The sequence below is a fragment of the Scyliorhinus torazame genome, unplaced genomic scaffold (genome assembly GCF_047496885.1).
Source record: "Scyliorhinus torazame isolate Kashiwa2021f unplaced genomic scaffold, sScyTor2.1 scaffold_239, whole genome shotgun sequence".
Classification (NCBI taxonomy): Eukaryota; Metazoa; Chordata; class Chondrichthyes; order Carcharhiniformes; family Scyliorhinidae; genus Scyliorhinus; species Scyliorhinus torazame.
The window spans coordinates 88,922-113,698 of NW_027307966.1; the positions used below are offsets into that span (position 1 = coordinate 88,922).

The following is a 24,777-nucleotide window of genomic DNA, read 5'->3' on the forward strand; positions in this document are numbered from 1 at the left end:
ATCCTCCTAACTCCAGCTTGAAATATTCTGCAATGGTTTGTATATTTTTGGGTTATATTGTCCCATTGTCTTTAATACAAATGATAACATTTTATTTTCAATTTAATTCTTTTCTAATGTTTCCTGATAGCAATATCACCAATTGGGAGCACAATTCCAAACGTGCAGACAAACCACTTTGAGTTTAATGTGACCTTCATTATTACTAACTTGCCCCCGACAGCAAGTCTACAATCTTCCAGTTCGTCACTGTATAAATCTGCATCAAAAGTCATTGCTTATCAGGTCTGTTGACAGCTTAATTACTCCAAATACCTATTTGAATAAATGACATAATTTTTAATCACTAAAACTGTGTTCCTTCCCTTCAGTTGAAAAACCTGTTTACTCACAGCAATATCAACAGGACATTCTCAGTCTGCAGAGTTCTCTCTTTCAGGTAATGAATGCTAACATTAAACATTTTCAAGATGATCTCAAGGTTTAGTAAACTGCTGAACATTACACAAATGTTGAAATGGTAATAATAATTCAAGTATTCTACAAAATTCAGGCAACCTCTTTGCAGTGTGAGATTAAAATCAGCGCATAGATCTTGGCCCCTGATCAAAGAGCCAAGGCAGTTTCCTGTCTTAAGTCATTGACTCCTTCAATGTTCCTACTGAGGATAAGAGTTTATAAGTTTTTTCCACAATGTTTTTACACCATATTTTTGCTTTCTGTAAGAGCAACCCTGTAAATAAAATAAAAAATGAACAAATTGATGGCAGTTTGGGGTTAGGTTTGAGGGACATTTATGGGGCAGAATAAAGAATTTTTTTCTCTGCGTCTAACCATGCCAAAGCTGACCTGGGACTGCTTGAAAGGAAGTTTATGGGAGCAAAATTGGGCTGCATGTTGCCTATTTGTTTAAGTGCTGTGCAGATTCCCAATGCTCAACAATGGAATCTGAGACACCCATGCAGCAATTGTGCAGATGGCACCTTGTCTGAAAGCAGCGTGCAGGGATGGCAAATGAAGATGCCGATCTAGTGTACTGTCACAACATTTTGGTATTCACTTACTCTCATGATCACTTCTTGCAGACAGAATTCACTTCCCCATTCAGGAGTGCAGGCTGCATCTAAACAGTGGCTGGCCCCTTGCTGATATGTGCAGTCAATGAACAGTGTGGACTGTTCATGATGGCTGCACTCAGCAATCATTTCAAAGAACAGGCAGTATAAATTTAACCTGCCGCTTGAAACACAATCAATCATGTATCACAATTTTCCATGCACATTTTCAGGGGTCAGCCAACACTCCAGGCATTGAAATGGGTTATGATAATTGGTAACAGTTCTCAGCTGGCATTCATATTAGCTGGAAAACATTTCGTCCCAATATTATATTTTCATGCCAAAGGTTTACGTCTTCCAAGCTGTTAGCAATGTAATGTTTTTTTCACTGATTTAATAAAACATTTGTTTATTTTTCAGCCTGGCAAATGTAGGTAGCACCAAAGTCTACGCAATCTGTACATTCCAAAATGATTCATCTGCCAAGGAGGTTAATAAGGTTACTGTATATCGCCAGATTCAACAACACACGGAAGGCATTTCAACCTTAGGAACATATTTACTGGACCATAACAGCCTCTATGTAAATGGTATCTGCCATTATGTATTTTTGTGTACATGTTATTTTGTGAGCTGCTTGAAGTAATGCAACCATTGGTAAAAATCTAAAATGTTGCAACATTTTTTAATACAATCAATGTTCCCACTGCGCTGTGGGGTTGCAGCAGCTTATTCCATGCTTACTAATATGTGTGCAAACAAAATAATTTAAAGGGACCGCCGCACACTGCAAAAAAACTGGCCAACCACAGCAACAGAATTCTAAAAAGACCATTATTTGTGTGCTCCTGGTGACAAGATGAAAAATTGTTAATGGCACAATTTTCAATTAGGTATAGACTTTCTGATTGGTTATTACACAATGAACCAACAAACAGGTCAAGTGAAAGTCTTTTAACTCAAATGGCCAATATATAAAAACACAACTTTTGTTTTCTCAAAGCCTTATGAATACACCAGGCAAATATTCAAAACTCCCAAGTCTAAGAGCTCATCAGTAAGTTACAAATGAAACAATGGCCCCCAAAATTGGATTGTGTCGAACTGGGATGCAATACTGGTACAGCACCCATTCAGGCAGTTTGCAGGATCACAAAAAGTCTCACTTACTTATTATTGATGTGAAGATGCCGGCGTTGGACTGGGGTGAGCACAGTACAAAGTCTTACAACACCAGATTAAAGTCCAACAGGTTTGTTTCGATGTCACTAGCTTTCGGAGCGCTGCTCCTTCCTCAGGTGAATGAAGAGGTATGTTCCAGAAACATATATATAGACAAATTCAAAGATGCCAGACAATGCTTGGAATGCGAGCATTTGCAGGTGATTTAAATCTTTACAGATCCAGAGATGGGGTAACCCCAGGTTAAAGAGGTGTGAATTGTGTCAAGCCAGGACAGTTGGTAGGATTTCGCAGGCCAGATGGTGGGGGATGAATGTAATGCGACATGAATCCCAGGTCCCGGTTGAGGCCGCACTCATGTGTGCGGAACTTGGCTATAAGTTTCTGCTCGGCGATTCTGCGTTGTCGCGCGTCCTGAAGGCCGCCTTGGAGAACGCTTACCGGAGATCAGGGCATTCAGCCTCTGATCTCCGGGTAAGCGTTCTCCAATGATAATTCATTTGCTTATAATTTGCCTGATAAATGTCCTTTACTGACATTTGTGACTTTAAACTGTCAAGGCATTGTAATGTAATAGTGTCAGGCCCTTTATATGGTCCATAACTAAAAAGCATTGTCAGGTAGGTTTGACATTCATTAATTTGAGCAAGTTACAGAAAGTTTCCCTAATCTTGGGTCAAAAATATGGGAAGTTGAGCTCATCCGCATGATGAGAAAATTATGGTAAATTAGAGGGTAAGAAAAGTCATAAAAGTTTAACCATTTCTATTAGATTTTACCCTATCTGTTTGAATATATCTATTTTATGATATTAAGAACAATTCAAAAAACATACTCATGAATTTTATTCTGTGATTAAATAATTTTATTTCATTCAAGCTCTGCTTTGATTTTTTTCAGGTTATTATGAATTAACTCCCTTACCCAGTAAGTATTATTCTGTTTGGTATCCTTCTCAGTTTTGAACACGTGTATCAATACGAAATGTTGGATTTTGTATGATTTGCTGTAGATTGTTTCCGAATGATGCTGTGTTTTTGTTCAAAGCACTTCACACCACAGCATAGGGCAATCATCCAACACAAACCTACATTGGTTCATTGAGTACATACAATCAGACACAAGACAATTGGGCAGAATTGGCGAAGTAGAATGTGACATGATATGAGAAAAGATGGTACAGTTATTTCCAAGCTCAAGATGCTCTAATTCCAGTATAGAATCCCATACTCATAGGTTGAATTCCCAGGCCTGATTCCTTATTGATAAGCATAAAGTTTTCCTTTATACTTTTCAGCAGCCTCTACAGGGTGCTATGATCTCAGTTGATGTTATAACTGATGTTATTACTGATATAAGATCCCAAACTAGAGCCGTGACACAAAAGACCATTAATGTTTACACTTTTTTCAAAATAAAACGTAGAGTCACAGGACTGCTAATTAATTTTAACAACAAGAAAAAAACATTTATTCAACATGAAAGTTTGCATTTTTATACAATATTCCTTTACCCTCTCAAGATGACCGTTTTAATAAAGACAAAGGGAGTCTGACAAGTAGCACAAAGAAGACGTTTAGTTATAATACGTACTATTTACAAAGGGGCCCAGTTGAACTTCATCGGGTCCTCTCCCTCTGTCATTCAGCTCCTATCTGGCTGACCTTATCTACAACATGGTATCATCCCCATAGTTAGCGGGGAAGCTCATACTCCTCAAGCCACAGGGGGTAAACAATCAACCCAGCCCGATGTGTTCCATGCAAGTTTGTCACTCCCAAAAAACATTTTAAAATCTTCTCTCATAATAATGCTTTCCCTAGCAGTTGCAATCCGAAATCCAGTCCAGGGTTTCCCAATGACACTTTTAAATAAAGTTTCTGCTTCACTTTGACAGCACATCCAGTGCAGGATTTTCAAATCCTCCTTGGTCTCTCAACTTAAGTAACCTTGAGAGATTCTTTCTGTCCAATTCCCTGGTTATCTGAACTGATTCCTTGGCTGCCTGCCTCTTTGGAGTTCCCTTGTCCTATCCAGCTTCACTCACCAAAATCCTGTCTCCAACTACCAACAAATTCAGCTAAAAACTATGAACCATGGAAATTCCTTCCCTTTGGAAAGTGGCCCCTGTTGCTAAACAACAATACACTTCTGTTTATTCTTTGTGCTATACCCACTGTAAGCACAATAGAGATACAGTTGGAACTTAACCAACCCCCACACATACATCAACTTTTTCTGGCATGGATTTAGAAACCTCATTTCTAATGTTTAAAGTATAAAACTACCTTTATTTTCCTCACAAGGGCCCACTGAAGCACTTGTCACTGCCTCCTTATGAGCAGCGACGTGACTAGACCACCCTATTGTCTCACTGGCCTTCAAATCAAGTCCGTCCATTGGGGGATAATCTTACCAACCTCCTTCCCGTCACACACAGCTGACATTGTGGACTCCACTAGTGAATGTGGACTCCACTAGTGAATTAGCTATCACTAGCACTCTCCACATTGCTCTACAGAATCTCCTTTCATTTGCCAACATCACCCTTGTCACCATGAGCTTATTATGGATGATTACATCAATATCTTGGCCTTGACAGAAACATGACTGCTGGGTGTTAATACTTTCTTCCAAAATGAAGTCTTTCCCTCTTGGTGAAATCTACTACCACTTACCTCGTCCAAATCATTGTGGTGGCGATGTGGCTCTTATCAACAAATAATACTTTGGCCTGAATCCTTTGTACACACTTTTGATCTTCTGTCCTAATATTTTCTTATGTAGTTCAGTGTCAAATTTTGTTTATGAAGCGCCTCTGTTAAAGCTGCTATATAAATGCAAGATGATGTTGTTGATGATGTGAATATATATATATATTTTGGGCTTCACTTTATGTCCTCCAAGTAATTTTAGTTAAAGGAATGTTGAAATTTGTTCCATTCTCATATTAATGTTTCTTGATAGCGGCACCGCCAATTGTGACTCTAAATGTGCCAGCAAAGCCCTTTGATTTCAATGTGACCTTTGTTATAACGAACTTGGCCCCGACTGCAAGTCTACAAGATTTCAGTTCTTCACTACACAAATCTGCATCATTTATTATTGCTTACCAGGTGAGTTGACAACATACAAATTAAAAGGAATATATCTTTAAACTAAATACATCATTCACTGTGGCTGTTTCTTTCTTTCAGTTGAACAACCTGTTTACTAAGAGCAAAATCAAAAGAACATTCTCAAACTGTAAAGTTTTCACTTTCAGGTGAGGAGAGTTGATATTAAACACGATCAGCTATTAAACAAGACAACTTTTACATTATTGTTCAGTCGATGAGCACAATCTGTTTTCTTTTTGTTTGAACAGTGCGACTAAAGTTGATAGTACTAGTGTCTACGCAGTCTGCTCTTTTAGAAATGATTCTGCTCCTCGGGAGGTGAATAAAGTTACTGTGTACCATGAGCTCAGAGACGACATGAAGGGCATCACCACTTTGGGAACCTATTTACTGGACAGTAACAGCCTCTATGTCAATGGTATTTAGCATTTAAAGCAGATACCCTTCCATTAGATACGTGTTAACTTTATTTAATCTTGAATTATGACTTTCCAGTTGGCTTATTTCATGGAACATGTATTTTTGATTTTTCAGCTTACCACGAACCAATTCCTTTGTCAAGTGAGTATGCAATCCACTTATATATTTAATTGCTTTTTTTGTGATATCGAACAACAACATTGTAACTCCTTTATGAATCACTATTTAATGATATTAATCTTTATTATTGTTACAAGTAGGCTTACATTAACACTGCAAAAGTACACCCAACTTATTAGGAATGATCTGCTGTTCAACACTGTTGGATTGTTGATCGAATACTTCATTGTTTAAAAATTAGCCTCAAGTATAATCGGGTTGCTACTTGTCCTTGAGTCCTCTATTTCATAATTAATGTGCAACCTTGCCTTCAAGAGAACTAACACTGTGGCATCATATCCTTGCCCTAGCTCCTGCACACATGTGCCCAAAACGTCACCACGTGTAGCCAAATCCTCCAATCTAGCTTACATGCAGTATATATCTGATGCTATTATCTCTGCTGGATCAGATGAATAATAATAATCTTCAGGAAGTCTAATTTCCTCTTTCTCCACAAGACAGGGGGGGTTCCACAACCTCAGAAATAATAATAATCTTTATTACTGGCACGTGTAGACTTACATTAACACTGCAATGAAGTTGCTGTGGAAATCCCCTAGTCGCCTTACTCTGCTGACTGTTAGGTACACTGAGGGAGAATTCAGAATGTCCAATCACCTAACAAGAACGCCTTTTGGGACTTGTGGGAGGAAACCGGAGTACCCAGAGGAAACCCATACAGACACGGAAAGAACGTTCAGTCTCCGCACTGAATGACCCAAGCCGGGAATCAAGCCCGGGACCCTGGCACTGTGAAACAACAGTGCTAACCACTGTGCTGCCGTGCCGTCCTTACATAAAACGATAGAGAGGAAGTAGAGTTTGTTTGTGAGAGAATCATTCTGGCTGCATTTCAGTCACAGAAGTTCAATGTGCACTCTCCTGCACCCTCAAACCACTAGCGCCCTCCGCCCATTCCCCCATTACAGGCAGGCTGCTTGTCTGATTATGATGCTCAGGTGGCACAAACACTGCTACCGGAGTCAATAACAACAAAAGCAACCTACGTCCTGTGTTCCTGATTCCAGGCCCATCTGATTTCTAAACCAAGAGGTTGAGATGTCATGGGCAAGATCAGATTTTAAGGACATGGCAATCGATTTAAACTGTAATGGGTGAAGTTAGGAAATGTTTTACCACATAATTTTATGTTCCCCCATTTCCTATTTAATTATTTATTTATTACTTACAGCTGAAGGACCCATTGTGATAGTGACACAACATCCGAATGAGGGTACAAGACAAACTGACTTTAATGTCACCTTCACTCTGAGCAATCTGACATTCACAACAGATTTACAAAACCTCAATTCCTCGCCATATCAATCCACATCACGCCATGTTATCAATTCGGTAAGTCCATACTGGAATTGTACATTATTGATCGATGGGAATCAGACATGACGGTGTGCTCCTCTCTCTAACACGTTTACTGTGGACTTTTTTCAAAGCTGAACAAGCTGTACAGAAAGAGCAAGATAAAGAAAGCATTCTCAAATTGTAAGCTCGCATCTTTCAGGTAGGACTCTGTTCATTATCAGCATCAAAATATTTATACAGAAGCTTGTTATGAGTTTGGTAATGCCTTTGTTACAAAACATAATTTGTTTAAAACAAATGCTGGAAATATTTAGTAGGTCAGTCAATTGAAGACACACACACGCGCACACACACACGTACATGCACACGCAATAGAATAATTTTAAGATATTATGAAGATAGAAGGAACATGAAAGCAAGAAATATATTTACATTCTAAAGGTGTTGAGGTAGGAGAGCTGCTAAATTCCCAGAAGGAAGACAACAAATGATTTTCATTGGAGTAGTGTCAAAGGCCATTGGTAGAGAGGTTGGTGTGGGAGCAGAATGAGAAGAGACAGCAATCCCAGGGTAGAAGTGTTCGGCAATGTAGTCACCTGCAATTAAAAGTCTTGCTTATTTCAGTTTATTAATCTTTGAATTTTCCTAATTAAAATAATGGCTATTATCAGATTGCACCACTATGTAAACAAATACTGAAAATGAATCTTGGTCACTTGACCATCAATGTCATTATACAGTGTAAATATAACTGAGGTATGACTGCTTTGGAAATTAGACCATGCCCACCACTGAAGTCTGCAGCTACCCTTGTCAAAGTTCATGGGAGTGGGGTTCATGAGCTGGGCCTGTGAAGAGGAGGTTAAAAACGAATATAGATGGGTTAAGTGAGTGGGCAAAGGTCTGGCAAATGGAGTATAATGTGGGCAAATGTGAAATTCCACATTTTGGCAGGAAGAATAAAAAAGAAGCATATTATTTATCTATGTGAGAGATTGCAGAGCTCTTAGGTACAAAGGGATCTGGATGTCCGAGTGCATGAATCACAGAAGGTTGGTATACAGGGACAGCAGGTGATTAGGAAAGCTAATGGAATGTTGTTGTTTATTGTGAGAGGAATTGATGACAAAAGTAGGGAAGTTATGCTTCAGTTGTACAGGACATTAGTGAGGCCACATCGGGAGTGTTGTGTACAGTATTGGTCTCCCCTTTTAAGGACAGAAGGACATGTGTTAGAAACAGTTCTGTGAAGGTTTACGAGACTAATACCAAGAATGGGCAGATTAGTCTTATGAGGGAAGGTTGGACACGTTAGGTTTGTATCCCCTGGAGTTTGGAAGAGTAAGAGGCTACTTGATCAAAACCTTTAAAGATCCTGAGGGGTCTTGGCAGGATGTGGAGAGGATGTTTCCACATGTCAAAGAACCTAGTCTTAAGGGGTCATTGTTTAAAAATAAGGGTCGCTCATTTAAGACAGTGATGAGGAGTCTTTGAATATTTATGAGGCAGAGCTAGATAGATTAGTCATGAAAGCACAGGAACAGAAATTTCAACATTCCAGTAGTTCACAGTGTACATGAGGGCCAGGCAATTTATCTGGACTGAGCTCTTTCTGCTGCTATATGCTCGATAGTAAAATGCTGGACAGGGACAGTCTGCTTGCCTAGAGCCCTTCTCTTATGATGTCAACAGTGAGTGAAGACAATATTCAAAGGCTGTATAATTAAATGAGTTTGGAAAACTCGGGCGAAATTCTCCGTTATCGGCGGAAAGTCCGCCGATCGGCGCAAAGAACGGTGCAAATCCCACTTGCGTCACGTCATAAAAATGGGCCGTTAGTCTCCGGCCCGAAATGGGCTAGCAGCGACGTAACGGGATCCGCGCTTGCGCAGTGGTTCACGCCGTGCAGCGTCATACGCGCTGCACGGCGTGACGGCTCATAAGGCCGCGCAGCTCCCCCCCACCTGACCGGAACACCCAACTGCAACACCCGACTGGATGGCTGGCCGTCGCTCAGCCCCGAGGTTCGAGTCACGCGATGTGGAGGCGCTCCTGGACGTGGTGGAGCAGAGGAGGGACGCCCTGTATCCCGGGCACGGCCGCAGAGTTGCCCCACGCCACAGCCGGCGTCTGTGGAGGGAAGTGGCAGAGGCCGTCACCGCTGTGGCCCTGACACCACGGACAGGCACCCAGTGCCACAAGAAGGTGAACGACCTCGTCAGAGCAGGCAGGGTGAGCCTCCCCCATATCCCCCCTCCCCCATATCCCCCCTCCCCCATATCCCCCCTCCCCCATATTCCCCCCATATCCCCCCCATATCCCCCCTCCCCCATATCCCCCCTCCCCCATATCCCACCCCCATATCCCCCCTCCCCCATATCCCCCCTCCCCCATATCCCCCCTCCCCCATATCACCCCTCCCCCATATCCCCCCCTCCCCCATATCCCCCTCCCCCATATCCCCCCTCCCCCATATCCCCCTCCCCCATATCCCCCCTCCCCCATATCCCCCCTCCCCCATATCCCCCATATCCCCCCCTCCCCATATCCCCCCCATATCCCCCATCCCCCATATCCCCCCTCCCCCATATCCCCCCTCCCCCATATCCCCCCTCCCCCATATCCCCCATCTCCCCAAGTGAATCCAGCCCTAACCTTAACCTCTGCAATGCACGCGCAACCGATGGCGTGCATTCATATACCTGCCTAACACTGTTGCCTTTTACCCCTGCCACCACCCCCCCCCCCCACAGGAGAAGCGCGCACACAACAATAGGGAGCATGTGAGGACTGGAGGAGGGCCCGCTGATGAGAGGCCACTGACCGTACACGAGGAAAGGGCCCTGGAACTGGCTGGCGGACCTGAGGACCGGGAGGTTGCTGATGCAGAGGTCGGGGGCCCACGAGCAAGTGAGCCACCAACAGCCCGTCCCCATATCCCCCCTCCCCTATATCCCCCTCCCCCGTATAACCTGATCACTGCCTGATGTCTAACCATGCATGCTTCATTGTGTATCGCAGGACCAAACGTCCAGGCACCCATCCCCGCAGATGCACACCGCCCGCAGGATGCCCCTCGGAGACCACAGGAGACGGAGAGACCCGCACCCTCCAGCATGCGACGCCCGCAGGATGCCCCTCGGAGATCACGGGAGACGGAGAGACCTGCACCCTCCAGCATGCGACGCCCGCAGGATGCCCCTCGGAGACCACGGGAGACACAGAGACCCGGACCCTCCAGCATGCGACGCCCGCAGGATGCCCCTCGGAGACCACGGGAGACGGAGAGACCCGGACCCTCCAGCATGCGACGCCCGCAGGATGCCCCTCGCACACCACGGGAGACGGAGAGACCTGGAGCAACAGGGAGACGACACCCCCGTCACGTGTGGGAGCGACCACCCAGCGATGAGGGGGGCAGCCACAGGCCCCCGTCACATCCGAGCCAGGACACCACTACCCAGGACACCACTATCCAGGACACCCCTACCCGGGACACCACTACCCAGGACACCCCTACCCGGGACACCACTACCCAGGACACCCCTACCCGGGACAGCACTACCTGGGACACCACTACCCGGGACACCACTACCCAGGACACCCCTACCCGGGACAGCACTACCCGGGACAGCACTACCCAGGACACCCCTACCCGGGAAGACGAAATACCGGACAGTGACTCAGAGTGGATGGGTGGAGACGAACCCCCACCCCAAAGTGCCATGGAGTCAGAGTGGGACGAAGAGCACGACACAACGCCACTGCTGTCACCAACACCCTCCACCATCGCAGAAACACTCACCACGGTTGGGCACTTTAGTGATAAGGCGTCTGGTACACTCACTGGTGCGCACAACACAGCCGTCCCGGTACAGCAGGTGGAGGTAGGAGCAGCAGAGGCACCGGGCGGTCGGAGGGCACCCCAGGCCAAGCGAACATCTGCCGCCCAGATGGATCCCGGGTTCCTGCAGTTACCACACCCACACATAGATCCGATGCAACCACCGACACGGAGACGAGCGAATAGGGTGACGGGTGGCTTGCGGCGGCTGCGGTCGCAGGTGGAGGAGTCCACCCGCGTCCAGGAGCTGGCAGTGGTCCCGGTCATGCGTGCCACCCAGGCTGACACCGCATGGGTGGCGTCCGCGGTGGAGGCAATGGGTGCGACGGTGTCAGACATGGGGAACGGTTTGCGAGGCCTGGGGCCTTCCGTGCAGGCGGCGTCTGTGGCCCAGGAAATGGCTGCCCTCTCACAGGAGGCCATGAGCCAGTGCCAGCGCCAGATGGCAGAGGCGCTCAACGCCATAGCCCAGTCTCAGCAGGCCATGGCCCAGTCTCAGCAGGCCATAGCCCAGTCTCTGCAGGCCATGGCCCAGTCTCTGCAGGCCATGGCCCAGTCTCTGCAGGCCATGGCCCAGTCTCAGCAGGCCATCGCTGAGGGCATCGGCGCCAGTGGCCATGTGCGAGCCGGCGTCGCACATGTCACAGACAGGGTTTGACAACCCCCTGGGCTCCATGGCTGCAAACCTGCAGACCCCTGTCGATACCAGCACGGGCCTCCAGGACTGGCAGCGCCAGATGTCGGGGGCGCGTCGGATGGCCAGTCCGTTCGCATCCCCCACCCATGTAGAGGCCTGGGGGCCATCGGGCACCCCGAGGGAGGAGGAGGTGGTGTGGTCCGTCCCGGCTCCCTCTGTAGGGGAGGTCCCGGTACACCGCGACACCTCGGACTCCCCCCCTTCCGTCCCAGGTGCATCGGGTGGGCAATGGGCAGGACAGGCTGGCAGCTCGCCATCCCAGTCGCCCGGGCCGCAGCCTGGCCCATCTAGGCCAGGACGCCCCAGGAAACGGCCGCCAAAGGGATCCAGTGTCAGAGGGCAGGAATCACAGGAGTCCACCTGCAGTTCTGCTGTACCGTCTGGGGAACCACGTAGACGTAGTCAAAGGGCCCGTAAGGCCAAACAATTAGACACTGAGTAGGTTGGCACGGGTGCAGGGCACAGATGAGTTTTAGGGGCTAGGGCACGTGCATGAACTCCTTTGGTTATTAAAGTCAATGTTACACCTACCGAAGCTGCCTTTGTGCTCTGTCCAAAGTGTGCGGGCGTGTCATGTACGTTGAGCGCAAGTGTGTGTGTGACGGGTGGTCTTACCTCAGCCCCAGGTGAGTCTGCCCCCTTCCCCCTGGGCTGCCATCAACATCCCCCGGGCAGAGGACGGGACCGTGCGCTGCAGTGTCACAGCCGCATGCAGGGATGGTCCGGGTGGATGGTGGTACTGTGGCCATGGGTCAGACATAGTCCAACGATGTAGAGCCAGGAGCTCATCGGAGGGCGGGTTGTCATCATCCTCCATGGCCTGCGATAGACACGCGTCCACCCGCAACTGGGTGAGCCCGGCCCGTTGTGCCGCCGGTGGATCGGCAATTGGGGGTGGGGGGGTGGTGTGCATGCGGGTGGGGTGTGTGGGGTTGGGGAGGGGGGTGAGGGTGCTGGGTGGGTGGATGGGTGGGGGGTGTGGGTGGTCGGCTGTTGCCATGGTGTGCGGTCTGTGGCCATACTACCCGATTCCCACGCCCATCTAGTCAGTGAAGCGGGCGTCTATCAGTCTGTCCCGTGCCCGCTGGGCCAGCCGGTAACGGTGGACAGCCACCCGCCTGTGTCTACCCCATCTGCCCTGACAATTGCCCCCATGCCCCTCATCTGGGGAGGACTGCGCCTCTTCCTGCTGCTCCACCACTCCTCCCTCCTCTGCCTGCGGCACATCGCCCCTCTGCTGGGCTATGTTGTGCAGGACGCAGCACACCACAATGATGCGGCCGACCCTATCTGACCGATACAGAGAGGTCCAGGCACCTGAAACGCATCTTCAGCATGCCAAAGCACCTCTCGATCACTCCCCTTGTCGCTACATGGGCATCATTGTAGCGGTTCTCCGCCTCATTGCGTGGCCTCCGTATAGGCGTCATCAGCCACGATCGCAATGGATAGCCCCTGTCGCCCAGCAACCAGCCCCTCAGCCGGGGATGGCGTCCCTCGTACATGCCGGGGAAGGATGACCGCGACAACACGAATGAGTCGTGTACACTGCCTGGGTGACGGGCGCAGACGTGCAGGATCATCATGCGGTGGTCGCAGACCACCTGTACGTTCATCGAATAGGTCCCCTTCCTATTAGTGAACACGGCCCTGTTATCTGCAGGTGGCCGCACGGCGACGTGCATCCCATCGATCGCGCCCTGGACCATGGGGAACCCGGCAACGGCAGAGAAGCCCACGGCCCGGGCATCTTGGCTGGCCCGGTCCACGGGGAAGCGGATGTAGCGGTGCGCCATGGCATAAAGGGCACCTGTCACTGCCCGGATGCACCAATGCACCGATGTCTGCGATATGCCGGACAGTTCCCCACTCGGTGCCTGGAATGACCCCGTTGCATAAAAGTTCAGGGCCACCGTAACCTTGACGGACATGGGGAGAGGGTGTCCCCCGCCAGTGCCACGCGGTGACAGGTGTGCCAGCAGGTGGCAGATGTGTGCCACGGTTTCCCGGCTCATCCGGAGTCTCCTTCTGTATTCCCGGTCCATGAGGTCCTGGTATGACTGCCGGGGCCGGTACACACGGGGCGCCCTCGGGTGCCTCCGTTGCCGTGGGGCCGCGACGTCCTCCTCCCCCTCCTCGTCCTGTCGGTCAGGTGTCCCTCCAGCCTGGGCGGCTGCCGCCTGCCCCTCTGCGGCAGCCTGCGCCGCCTCTCTGGCACGCTCCTCCTCCTCCTCCTCCTCCTCCTCATCCAGGGCAACATAGACATGAGCGGCTGCCACCACGGCGGCCAACATCGCTGGATGGTCTGAAAACATGACGGCCTGGTGGGGGGGAGGGGAACGACGACAAGTCATCATTGCCCATATCCCCTCCTCCCCCCAGCCAGGTGGCATGGACCGCATGGGTCCAACTGTTGGAGGCTGGCACCTGGCCAGGTGGACCAACTCATTTGCCCTCCCATCACCCACCCCGGCACGGACCCCCCCCCCCAACCTCCACCCCGGCACGGACCCCCCCCCCCCAACCTCCACCCCGGCACGGACCCCCCCCAACCTCCACCCCGGCATGGACCCCCCCCAACCCCCAACCTCCACCCCGGCACGGACCCCCTCCCCAACCTCCACCCCAGCACGGCCCCCCCCATCCTCTACCCCGGCACGGAGCCCCCCCCCAACCTCCACCCCGGCATGGACCCCCCCCAACCCCCAACCTCCACCCCGGCACGGACCCCCTCTCCAACCTCCACCCCGGCACGGACCCCCTCCCCAACCTCCACCCCAGCACGGACCCCCCCCAACCTCCACCCCGGCACGGACCCCCCCCAACCCCCAACCTCCACCCCAGCACGGACCCCCCCCCAACCTCCACCCCGGCACGGACCCCCCCCAACCCACAACCTCCACCCCGGCACGGACCCCACCCCCCAACCTCCACCCCGGCACGGACCCCCTCCCCAACCTCCACCCCAGCACGGACCCCCCCCAACCTCCACCCCGGCACGGACCCCCCCCCCAACCTCCACCCCGGCACGGACCCCCCCAACCCCCAACCTCCACCCCAGCGCGGACCCCCCCCCCAACCTCCACCCCGGCACGGACCCCCCCAACCCCCAACCTCCACCCCGGCACGGACCCCCCCCAACCTCCACCCCAGCACGGACCCCCTCCCGGCACTCCCCCGGAGCCCTGCCTCCTCTAAACAACCCCCCCCCCCCCCCCCCCCCCCCGTCGCACACACACACACACAAGCCGAGACACACCTCTCCTCACGCAATCAGTCTGCGGCCACGCCATCTCCTGCCCAGAGCCAACCCCCCAGGCCGTCACTCACCTCCTCGCTGGTCGGCGTGAGCCTGGAGCACCGGGTCACGCCGATGAAAAGGAGGTTTGATTCACGTCGACGTAAACGGTCATCACGTCGACGGGACTTCGGCCCATCCGGAAGGGAGAATATCGGCAGGCCGAAAATCGGCTGCCTTGCGCCGACCCGTGACATTCTCCGCGGCAGCGGCGCCATTAACGCCCCGCCGACTTTTCTCCCTTCGGAGACTTCGGCGGGGGCGGGATTCACGGCGGCCAACGGCCATTCTCCGACCCGGCGGGGGGTCGGAGAATGACGCCCCTCAAGTCTCTATCATCTGAGGATGCTTTTGGGTTGAGCTATTTGAGGTCTTTAGTTGAAACCTATTGTGTTTTAGAACAGGTAACGGTGGGGCTATTAGCACCATATTAGAGATTGGGAGTCACAAACAGTTGTCTTTGGCCATAGCTGGCTGAGGCAGACATAATGGGCGAAATTCTCCCCCAACGGCGCGATGTCCGCCGACTGGTGCCAAAAACGGCGCCAATCAGACGGGCATCGCGCCGGCCCAAAGGTGCGGAATGCTCCGCATCTTTGGGGGCCGAGCCCCAACATTGAGGGGCTAGGCAGGCGCCGGAGGGATTTCCGCCCCGCCAGCTGGCGGAAATGGCGTTTGTTGCCCCGCCAGCTGGCGGAAATGGCGTTTGTTGCCCCGCCAGCTGGCGCGGAAATGCGGCGCATGCGCGGGAGCGTCAGGGGCCGCCGACAGTTTCCCGCGCATGCGCAGTGGGGAGAGTCTCTTCCGCCTCCGCCACGGCCTCCACCAGGAGGCGGAAGGGAAAGAGTGCCCCCACGGCACAGGCCCGCCCGCGGATCGGTGGGCCCCGATCGCGGGCCAGGCCACCGTGGGGGCACCCCCTGGGGTCAGATCGCCCCGCGCCCCCCCCCCCAGGACCCCGGAGCCCGCCCACGCCGCCTGGTCCCGCCGGTAAATACCAGCTTTGATTTACGCCGGCGGTACAGGCAATTTCTGGGCGGGACTTTGGCCCAGCCGGGCCGGAGAATTGAGCGGGGGGTCCCGCCAACCGGCGCGGCCCGATTCCCGCCCCCGCCCAATCTCCGGTACCGGAGACTTCGGCAGGGGCGGGGGCGGGATTCACGGCGGCCAACAGCTATTCTCCGACCCGGCGGGGGGTCGGAGAATGACGCCCCTTGCCTGCTAATCCCCGAACAGGAGCCGGAATGTGGCGACTAGGGGCTTTTCACAGTAACTTCATTTGAAGCCTACTTGTGACAATAGGCGATTTTCATTTTTTCATTTCATTTCATTTAATCCATTGTATTAGCTCGACTGGAATGTTATATAATGTAAGGAGTGTCACTTCCAGGGGTTGTGAGATGTTAGCACTTATTCACGTTCAATCTACTCAGAACCTTCCAGAAGTCAACATGGGACCACCTACAGCCATTCATCCAGTAACTGTTCAATTTGAAAAAATGAAGGGGAAAATAAAATTGCCAGGCTGATGGGGATATGCATATATTTTCCTTCCTGTGTCCTGACCGGGACATATGTTCCGATAAGGTCAACTTACAACTTGCCTCTTGCTAACTAAAACTCATGACATATAAAAAATATTTGTTTAAAACTTACATTTAAAATTCTATTTTCAATTAAATGTTCAAGTAACCCACTCTCAACAGGCCAATTTTAATCTATCAGTCTATGCTCTATTTCAGCATTATATTGTAAGATTGAAACAAGTATAGTGATCTCAGTTACTTTAAAAAGATTATCATGTATTGTTTTGCAAAATATCCAGAAATATTGGAACCACAAAAAACTTTTGGTGCAGAAAGAGCCTATTCAACCCATCATGTCTGCATCAGCCAAAAAAAGAGAAAAAAATAAACTAGCCATTTCTTTTTTAAAAATAAATTTAGAGTACCCAATTCATTTTTTCCAATTAAGGGGCAATTTAGCGTGTCCAATCCACCTAACCTGCACATCTTTGGGTTGTGGGGACGAAACCCACGCAAACACAGGGAGAATGTACAAACTCCACACGGACAGTGACCCAGGGCCGGGATCGAACCTGGGACCTCGCCGTTGTGAGGCTGCAGTGCTAATCACTGCGCCACCGTGCTGCCCATCTAGCCACTTATTTAATCCCACTTTCCAGCAGCCGGTCCGTAGCTTTGCAGGTTACAGTACTTCAGATGCAGATCAAGGTACTTTATAAATGAGTTGAGCATCAACCACCCACTTAGGCAGCAAATTCCAGATGCCCAGCACACTCTGGGTGAGAAGGCTTTTCCTCATGTCCCCTCTAATCTTTTCACCAACCACCTTAATTCTATGCCCCCAGTAATTGACCACTCAGTTAGAGGAAACATGTCTTTCCTGTCTACCCTATTCAGGCCCCCTCATAATTTTGTGCACCTCAGTTAGGTCATCCCGTAGCCTCCTCTGATCTGAGGAAAACAACTCTTTCCCATCCAATCTCACCTCAAAGCTGCAATTTTCAAGTCCAGGCAACATTCTTGTAGATCTCCTCTTTACTCTCTTCAGAGCAATTAGGTCCTTCCTGTAATGTGGTGACCAGAACTGTGCACAAAACTCCAGCTGTGGCCCAACCAGCATTTTAAACAGTTCCATTGTCACATCCAGCTTTTGTATTCAATACTTTGCTCAAAAAAGGGAAGCATTCCGTAAGCTTCCTTGACCACCTTGTCCACCTACTCTGCCACATTTAAGGACCTGTGGACATTCACTCCAAAGTATCTTACTTCCTCACCCCCTCTCAATATCTTCCTGTTTATTGACTATTCCCATGCTTTGTTTGCCTTCCAAAATATATTGGGGGGGGGGGGTGGGGGGGGGGGGGGGATGTTCCAGGCCTGTTCGCTACAGGTACAAAACCCGTTATAGCTGCTAACTCTCCTGATCCATAATGGGATTTATGTCAGGGAGATCTAATATTTTGGGAGAAAATTCCACCCATTATCACACACTTTTCTGGATTGTATTCCATTTGCCACGTCTCTGTCCACTTAACCAAACCTTTGATGTCATTCTGGAGTCAACAGCTATCTTCGCTATTAATTACACGGCCAATATTTTGCGTCATCTTCTCAATCATCCCATTTAATTCGAAATTATTAATGTGTACAACAAACAGCAAGGGCTCCAATACTGAACCCTGCCACAGTTTTCCATTTGCAAAAACATCCATTGACATTTGCTTCCTATCAATGAGCCACTTGTGGATCCAAACTGTCACCTTCTACAGTATCCCATTTGATCTCTCTTTTCTGACCAGTCTGCTGTGTGGGATCTTATCAAATGCCTTACTGAAATCCATGTCGAGAACATCCACAGCACTACCCTCATCAATTCTCCTTGTTACTTCCTCAAAACATTACATGACGTTAGTAAGACATGATTGGCCCCGAACAAAACCATGCTGACTATCCCTGGTCAATTAATGCCTTTGCAAGGAATGATTTATCTTGTCTCTCAGAATTATTTTCACACCAGACTGACCGGCTGTAATTTTCTGGCTTATTTATCCCTTGCACCCTTTTTAAATAACGGTACAATATTCATAGAATTCCAATCCTTTGGGATTTTAGTGCCAATAATAAATGAGTGATGTTCACACATTCATTGTTTCTTTCCTTCCACAGGCCTGGAAATCGAGGCAATACTGAAGTTGAAACATCGTGTGCTTTTAAAAATAATCCCACTGTGAAAGGAGTTGATGCAGTTACTGTTTATAATGAATTCAGAGACAACACTGAAAAAGTCACTGCATTAGGAAGTTATTCACTGAACAAAAACAGCCTCTATGTAAATGGTATGTCCTGATTCAAATTAAATAATAAAACTTGAGCAGCAACTTTACTGGGCAAACATCTCTGCCTCGTGACGCCTCAAACATGAACCGTGATCAGGCGGAGAATCGGGCGTCCAGCCAAAGTTGAAGTCCGTGCCCATTGCCGATTCAGGTGCCATGCTCCGGTCCCTCGCTGGTGGCGATAATGAGGTTTGCTTCCCGCGCCAGCATGCAGAGCCAGCATTTTCATGCATTTAAATATGATTAGCGGGTTGGACAAAAGTCTGCTCTGCCCTTCCACGATGCTCCACTCATCTCAGGCGGAGGTCTCGTGGGCAAGAATTACTACAAGTATTTGCAAACGTGGACTGGGCACCATGGCTGCGGAGGGGGAGTGGGAGGCTAAAAAAACACTGAAAAACTGTTGGGCTTGCTGGAGGATGGCTGCCCTGGGCCGGGGCCAGTGGAAAGTAATGATGTTCTGCCAATTATGAGGACTTGGATGTCCTCTTGGTATCGGGGTGACCTGGCTCAGACTCCTTTTCCAGCAGGTTTGTCTTTTAAAATTACCCCTTTGGTGCTACTTACAGGCTCCTGGCTGCTTACACTACTGAGTGCTGCCTGTGTCCTTTAAATGATCAGAAGGCCTCTGGTGATCTGGGAGCCCACGCAGGCCGCCCCTCTGGAGACCCTTGTAATCCAGATGTATCATCAAGGGTCAAGCGCAACCAGATGCCCCACCAGATGTTGGCACACTTCAGAAGCACTGTCCCATTGCAGAGGAAGCAGGGGGTCCGCTGAGCTCACCCCAACCAGAAGACACCTCGACCGTGGCAGATGGAATCCTGCCTGGTTCTCTGCCGCTCTCAAGGCAGAGGATTCTCCAGTGACTCCCACCCCTCCGGATCACCAGCTGTCTCCTCCTGGTGAGACTGGCAGTGCTGACTGCCTCTGCTGCCACTTCCCAGGCAATGTTCAAGAAGTCAAGATTGAGTCTGTGGTCCACGCTGGATAGGAAGATGGCCCTCCACTCCTTACTGGCATGGAGCTATGGGTCCACCTTGGACCCCCAACCTCAGGGACAGGTCTTCTCTGAGCCATCTTGGTGGTTGCAGTAAGTGTGTGGTAAGTGGAGTGCTTAAAAATATCTCCAGCTGCCAGGCTCTTTATCGCGAACTCCGGCCCCAGCAGTTAGAACGGCGGCTGGGCCAGGTATTGCTCAGAATTTGCGCCAGCAGAGTACTGGCCCATGAGCATGTCTGCTAATGAATAATCAAGAAGCAGATCATGAGAACAGAAGTTTTTAAAAAATTATTCAATGTAGATTACTCCCTTTCGTGACCAGAGAGGAGTCCACAACGAGAGGGATAAAGAAACTTGTTTTTATTAATAAACAATTATTTATACAATATGCTTAGGGTCCCGGCTGTGACTGCTCGGCTCGGCTCCCATTCAGGCTGAGCTTTTATTGCCAGAGTCCATAATTGCTGATGGGCCCCCGCCCCTCAGTGGGGAAGCTCATATTCTACGAGGTTGATGGTGAGGCCAATTGGTCCGTCCCCGTAGGTCTCACGTGGGTTATAACACACCCAGAAGGTGGACAGGTATTATGGGCAGAATGTTTTTCTTCTGAGTGCTGCACAGCCAGTTTTTCTCGCCATATTATCCAGCACTTAGGAAGAAAGAATTCCTGGAGGTGTGCCAGGGCGGGACCTGAAAGAACAGGCAGGATCGACTTTCCAGACTTTAAAAAGGACATCCAATGTCCAATAAAAAAAAACCTCCTGCCACCCCCACCCACCCTATGGAGCTCTCCAAAGAAAACTGTGTCCCCTTCCATGCCCCCAGCACTGTCCCTTGACACTGCCTTCTGGCACTGTCCCCAAGGCATGACCCAGCCATGTCCCTCGCTCCGGGGGTGTCCTTACCTGTGCAGCACCAGCGCGTTGCTCCAGATCTGTTGTAAACCTCGCCTAAGTGACGTCACATCAGCAAGGGAGAAAATCCCAATGTGGGAAGGTGATCCAGCGGGAAAGCCCGCTAATGGGATGATACTGTATTTAAATGAGATTCCCAACCTTTCTGAGTGGGAAACCCATTGCGTCAATGGCGGGCGGGGAACGATCACATCATAAGATCTCACCATCAAGAATCTCGCTTATGGCCTCTCATGGGATTTTGTGCCCACATCACCGATTGCGCCCGGGTTTGCTGCAGGGTTACAATCTCGGCCTCCACTTCTAATTTTTAGAAACATAAAATTAACTTTGAATGCTTTTTGTCATATATTTCAGAACTTCAATAATAAGTGATATTCTTGCTAAAACCGTGAGCAGCATATTTACATTTCTCATCTTAATTTCAGGTTATCGAGAATCAGAACCAACTACATCACCAGCTATATCTTTACCTGCAGTCCGGGATGGGGACTTGTCATTTGAGCTTAACTTCACGATAATAAACAGAAATTTTACTGAAGCACTTAATGATCCAAATTCCCCGCAATATCGAAGCATCGGTGCCAATATTACCAGAATGGTAAGGATTATATTCCAGACACTGTTTTAAATGTAAGCTCGTTGTGCAGAAGACCAGATAATTTCAAACAAAATTCTCACTGGAGAGTTATTTAATTCTTGATGTGTGATTGAAAAAATAAATTATAATCGACTTCATGGATCTTGGTTTCAACATTGTAAGATTCATTTCACATTTCTGAATGCAATCTGAACTTACCAAAGTGTATATTTTTCAGCTCACAGGGCTGTTTAAGAAGAGCTCTTTAAAGAACAGCTACCGCATTGCTAAAGTTATAAGGCTGAGGTAAGAGGATTTATTGTGCTTGTTGGAAATCATTGAAATTAAGCAAAAGAAAAGGCTTTGGCTGCCCCAGCGCCAATCCAGGGGCGTCATTCTCCGACCCCCCAGAGGGTTAGAGTAGGCTGGGCTCCGTGGGAGTGCCGGGAGGGGGGTCCGTGCCGGGGTGGAGGTTGAGGGTTGGGGGGGGTCCGTGCCGGGGTGGAGGTTGGGGGTTGGAGGGGGTCCGTGCCGGGGTGGAGGTTGGGGGTTGGAGGGGGTCCGTGCCGGGGTGGAGGTTGGGGGTTGGGGGGGGTCCGTGCTGGGGTGGAGGTTGGGGAGGGGGTCGTGCTGGGGTTGAGGTTGGGGGTTGGGGGGGGTCTGTGCCGGGGTGGAGGTTGGGGAGGGGGTCCGTGCTGGGGTGGAGGTTGGGGGGGGTCCGTGCCGGGGTGGAGGTTGGGGGTTGGGGGGGTCCGTGCTGGGGTGGAGGTTGGGGGTTGGGGGGGGTCCGTGCTGGGGTGGAGTTTGGGGGGGGGCTCCGTGCCGGGGTGGAGGTTGGGGGGGGTCCGTGCTGGGGTGGAGGTTGGGGACGAGGTCCGTGCCGGGGTGGAGGTTTGGGGGGGGTCCGTGCCGAGGAGGGTGATGGGAGGGCAAGTGAGTTGGTCCACCTGGCCAGGTGCCAGCCTCCAACAGTTGGACCCATGCGGTCCATGCCACCTGGCTGGGGGGAGGAGGGGATATGGGCAATGATGACATGTCGTCATTCCTCTCCCCCCCCACCAGGCTGTCATGTTTTCAGATCATCCAGCGATGTTGGCCGCCGTGGTGGCAGCCGCTCATGTCTATGTTGCCCTGGAAGAGGAGGAGGAGGAGGAGGAGGAGCGTGCCAGAGAGGCGGCGCAGACTGCCGCAGAGGGGCAGGCGGCAGCCGCCCAGGCTGGAGGGACAGCTGACCGACAGGACGAGGAGGGGGAGGAGGACCCACGGCAACGGAGGCACCCGAGGGCGCCCCGTGTGTACCGGCCCCGGCAGTCATACCAGGACCTCACGGACCGGGAATGCAGGAGGAGACTCCGGATGAGCCGGGAAACCGTGGCACACATCTGCCACCTGCTGGCACACCTGTCACCGCGTGGCACTGGCGGGGGGACACCCTCTCCCCGTGTCCGTCAAGATTACGGTGGCCCTGATCTTTTATGCAACGGGGGTCATTCCAGGCACCGAGTGGGGGACCTGTCCGGCATATCGCAGACATCGGTGCACCGGTGCATCCGGGCAATGACAGGTGCCCTTTATGCCATGGCGCACCGCTACATCCGCTTCCCCGTGGACCGGGCCAGCCAAGATGCCCGGGCCGTGGGCTTCTCTTCCGTGGCCGGGTTCCCCATGGTCCAGGGCGCGATCGATGGGATGCATGTCGCCGTGCGGCCACCTGCAGATAACAGGGCCGTGTTCACTAATAGGAAGGGGACCTATTCGATGAACGTACAGGTGGTCTGCGACCACCGCATTATGATCCTGCACGTCTGCGTCCGTCACCCAGGCAGTGTACACGACTCATTCGTGTTGTCGCGGTCATCCGTCCCCGGCATGTACGAGGGACGCCATCCCCGGCTGAGGGGCTGGTTGCTGGGCGACAGGGGCTACCCATTGCGATCGTGGCTGATGACGCCTATACGGAGGCCACGCAATGAGGCGGAGAACCGCTACAATGATGCCCATGTAGCGACAAGGGGAGTGATCGAGAGGTGCTTTGGCGTGCTGAAGATGCGTTTCAGGTGCCTGGACCTCTCTGGGGGCGCCCTCCAGTATCGGTCAGATAGGGTCGGCCGCATCATTGTGGTGTGCTGCGTCCTGCACAACATAGCCCAGCAGAGGGGGCGATGTGCCGCAGGCAGTGGAGGGCGGAGTGGAGGAGCAGCAGGAAGAGGCACAGTCCTCCCCAGATGAGGGGGATGGGGGCAATGGTCAGGGCAGACGGGGTAGACACAGGCGGGTGGCTGTCCACCGTTACCGGCTGGCCCAGCGGACACGGGACAGACTGATAGACGCCCGCTTCACTGACTAGATGGGCGTGGGAATCGGGGTAGTATGGCCACAGACCGCACACCATGGCAACAGCCGACCACCCACACCCCCCCACCCATCCACCCACCCAGCACCCTCACCCCCCTCCCCAACCCCACCCACCCCACCCGCATGCACACCACCCCCCCCCCCCATTGCCGATCCACCGGCGGCACAGCGGGCCGGGCTCACACAGTTGCGGGTGGACACGTGTCTATCGCAGGCCATGGAGGATGATGACAACCCGCCCTGCGATGAGCTCCTGGCTCTACATCGTTGGACTATGTCTGACCCATGGCCACAGTACCACCATCCACCCGGACCATCCCTGCATGCGGCTGTGACACTGCAGCGCACGGTCCCGTCCTCTGCCCGGGGGATGTTGATGGCGGCCCAGGGGGAAGGGGGCAGACTCACCTGGGGCTGAGGTAAGACCACCCGTCACACACACACTTGCGCTCAACGTACATGACACGCCCGCACACTTTGGACAGAGCACAAAGGCAGCTTCGGTAGGTGTAACTTTGACTTTAATAACCAAAGGAGTTCATGCATGTGTCCTAGCCCCTAAAACTCATCTGTGCCCTGCACCCGTGCCAACTTACTCAGTGTCTAATAGTTTGGCCTTACGGGCCCTTTGACTACGTCTACGTGGTTCCCCAGACGGTACAGCAGAACTGGAGGTGGACTCCTGTGATTCCTGCCCTCTGACACTGGATCCCTTTGGCGGCCGTTTCCTGGGGCGTCCTGGCCTAGATGGGCCAGGCTGCGGCCCGGGCGACTGGGATGGCGAGCTGCCAGCCTGTCCTGCCCGTTGCCCACCCGATGCACCTGGGACGGAAGGGGGGGAGTCCAAGGTGTCGCGGTGTACCGGGACCTCCCCTACAGAGGGAGCCGGGACGGACCACACCACCTCCTCCTCCCTCGGGGTGCCCGATGGCCCCCAGGCCTCTACATGGGTGGGGGATGCGAA

The 24,777-nt window shown here is 51.4% G+C and overlaps 1 protein-coding gene across 1 annotated transcript in view; it reads left to right on the forward strand.

The window, feature by feature from the left end:
* Positions 1-24,777, forward strand: part of LOC140405790 (mucin-16-like) — a 133,058-nt gene that overhangs the window by 88,878 nt on the left and 19,403 nt on the right. The window contains exons 57-69 of the mRNA XM_072494223.1: positions 131-285; positions 372-439; positions 1,479-1,648; positions 3,141-3,167; positions 5,208-5,356; positions 5,438-5,505; positions 5,608-5,777; positions 5,894-5,920; positions 7,134-7,294; positions 7,393-7,460; positions 18,793-18,962; positions 21,307-21,479; positions 21,697-21,764. Coding sequence (XP_072350324.1) covers positions 131-285; positions 372-439; positions 1,479-1,648; positions 3,141-3,167; positions 5,208-5,356; positions 5,438-5,505; positions 5,608-5,777; positions 5,894-5,920; positions 7,134-7,294; positions 7,393-7,460; positions 18,793-18,962; positions 21,307-21,479; positions 21,697-21,764 — 1,474 coding nt within the window. The remainder of the gene's footprint in view (positions 1-130; positions 286-371; positions 440-1,478; positions 1,649-3,140; positions 3,168-5,207; positions 5,357-5,437; positions 5,506-5,607; positions 5,778-5,893; positions 5,921-7,133; positions 7,295-7,392; positions 7,461-18,792; positions 18,963-21,306; positions 21,480-21,696; positions 21,765-24,777) is intronic.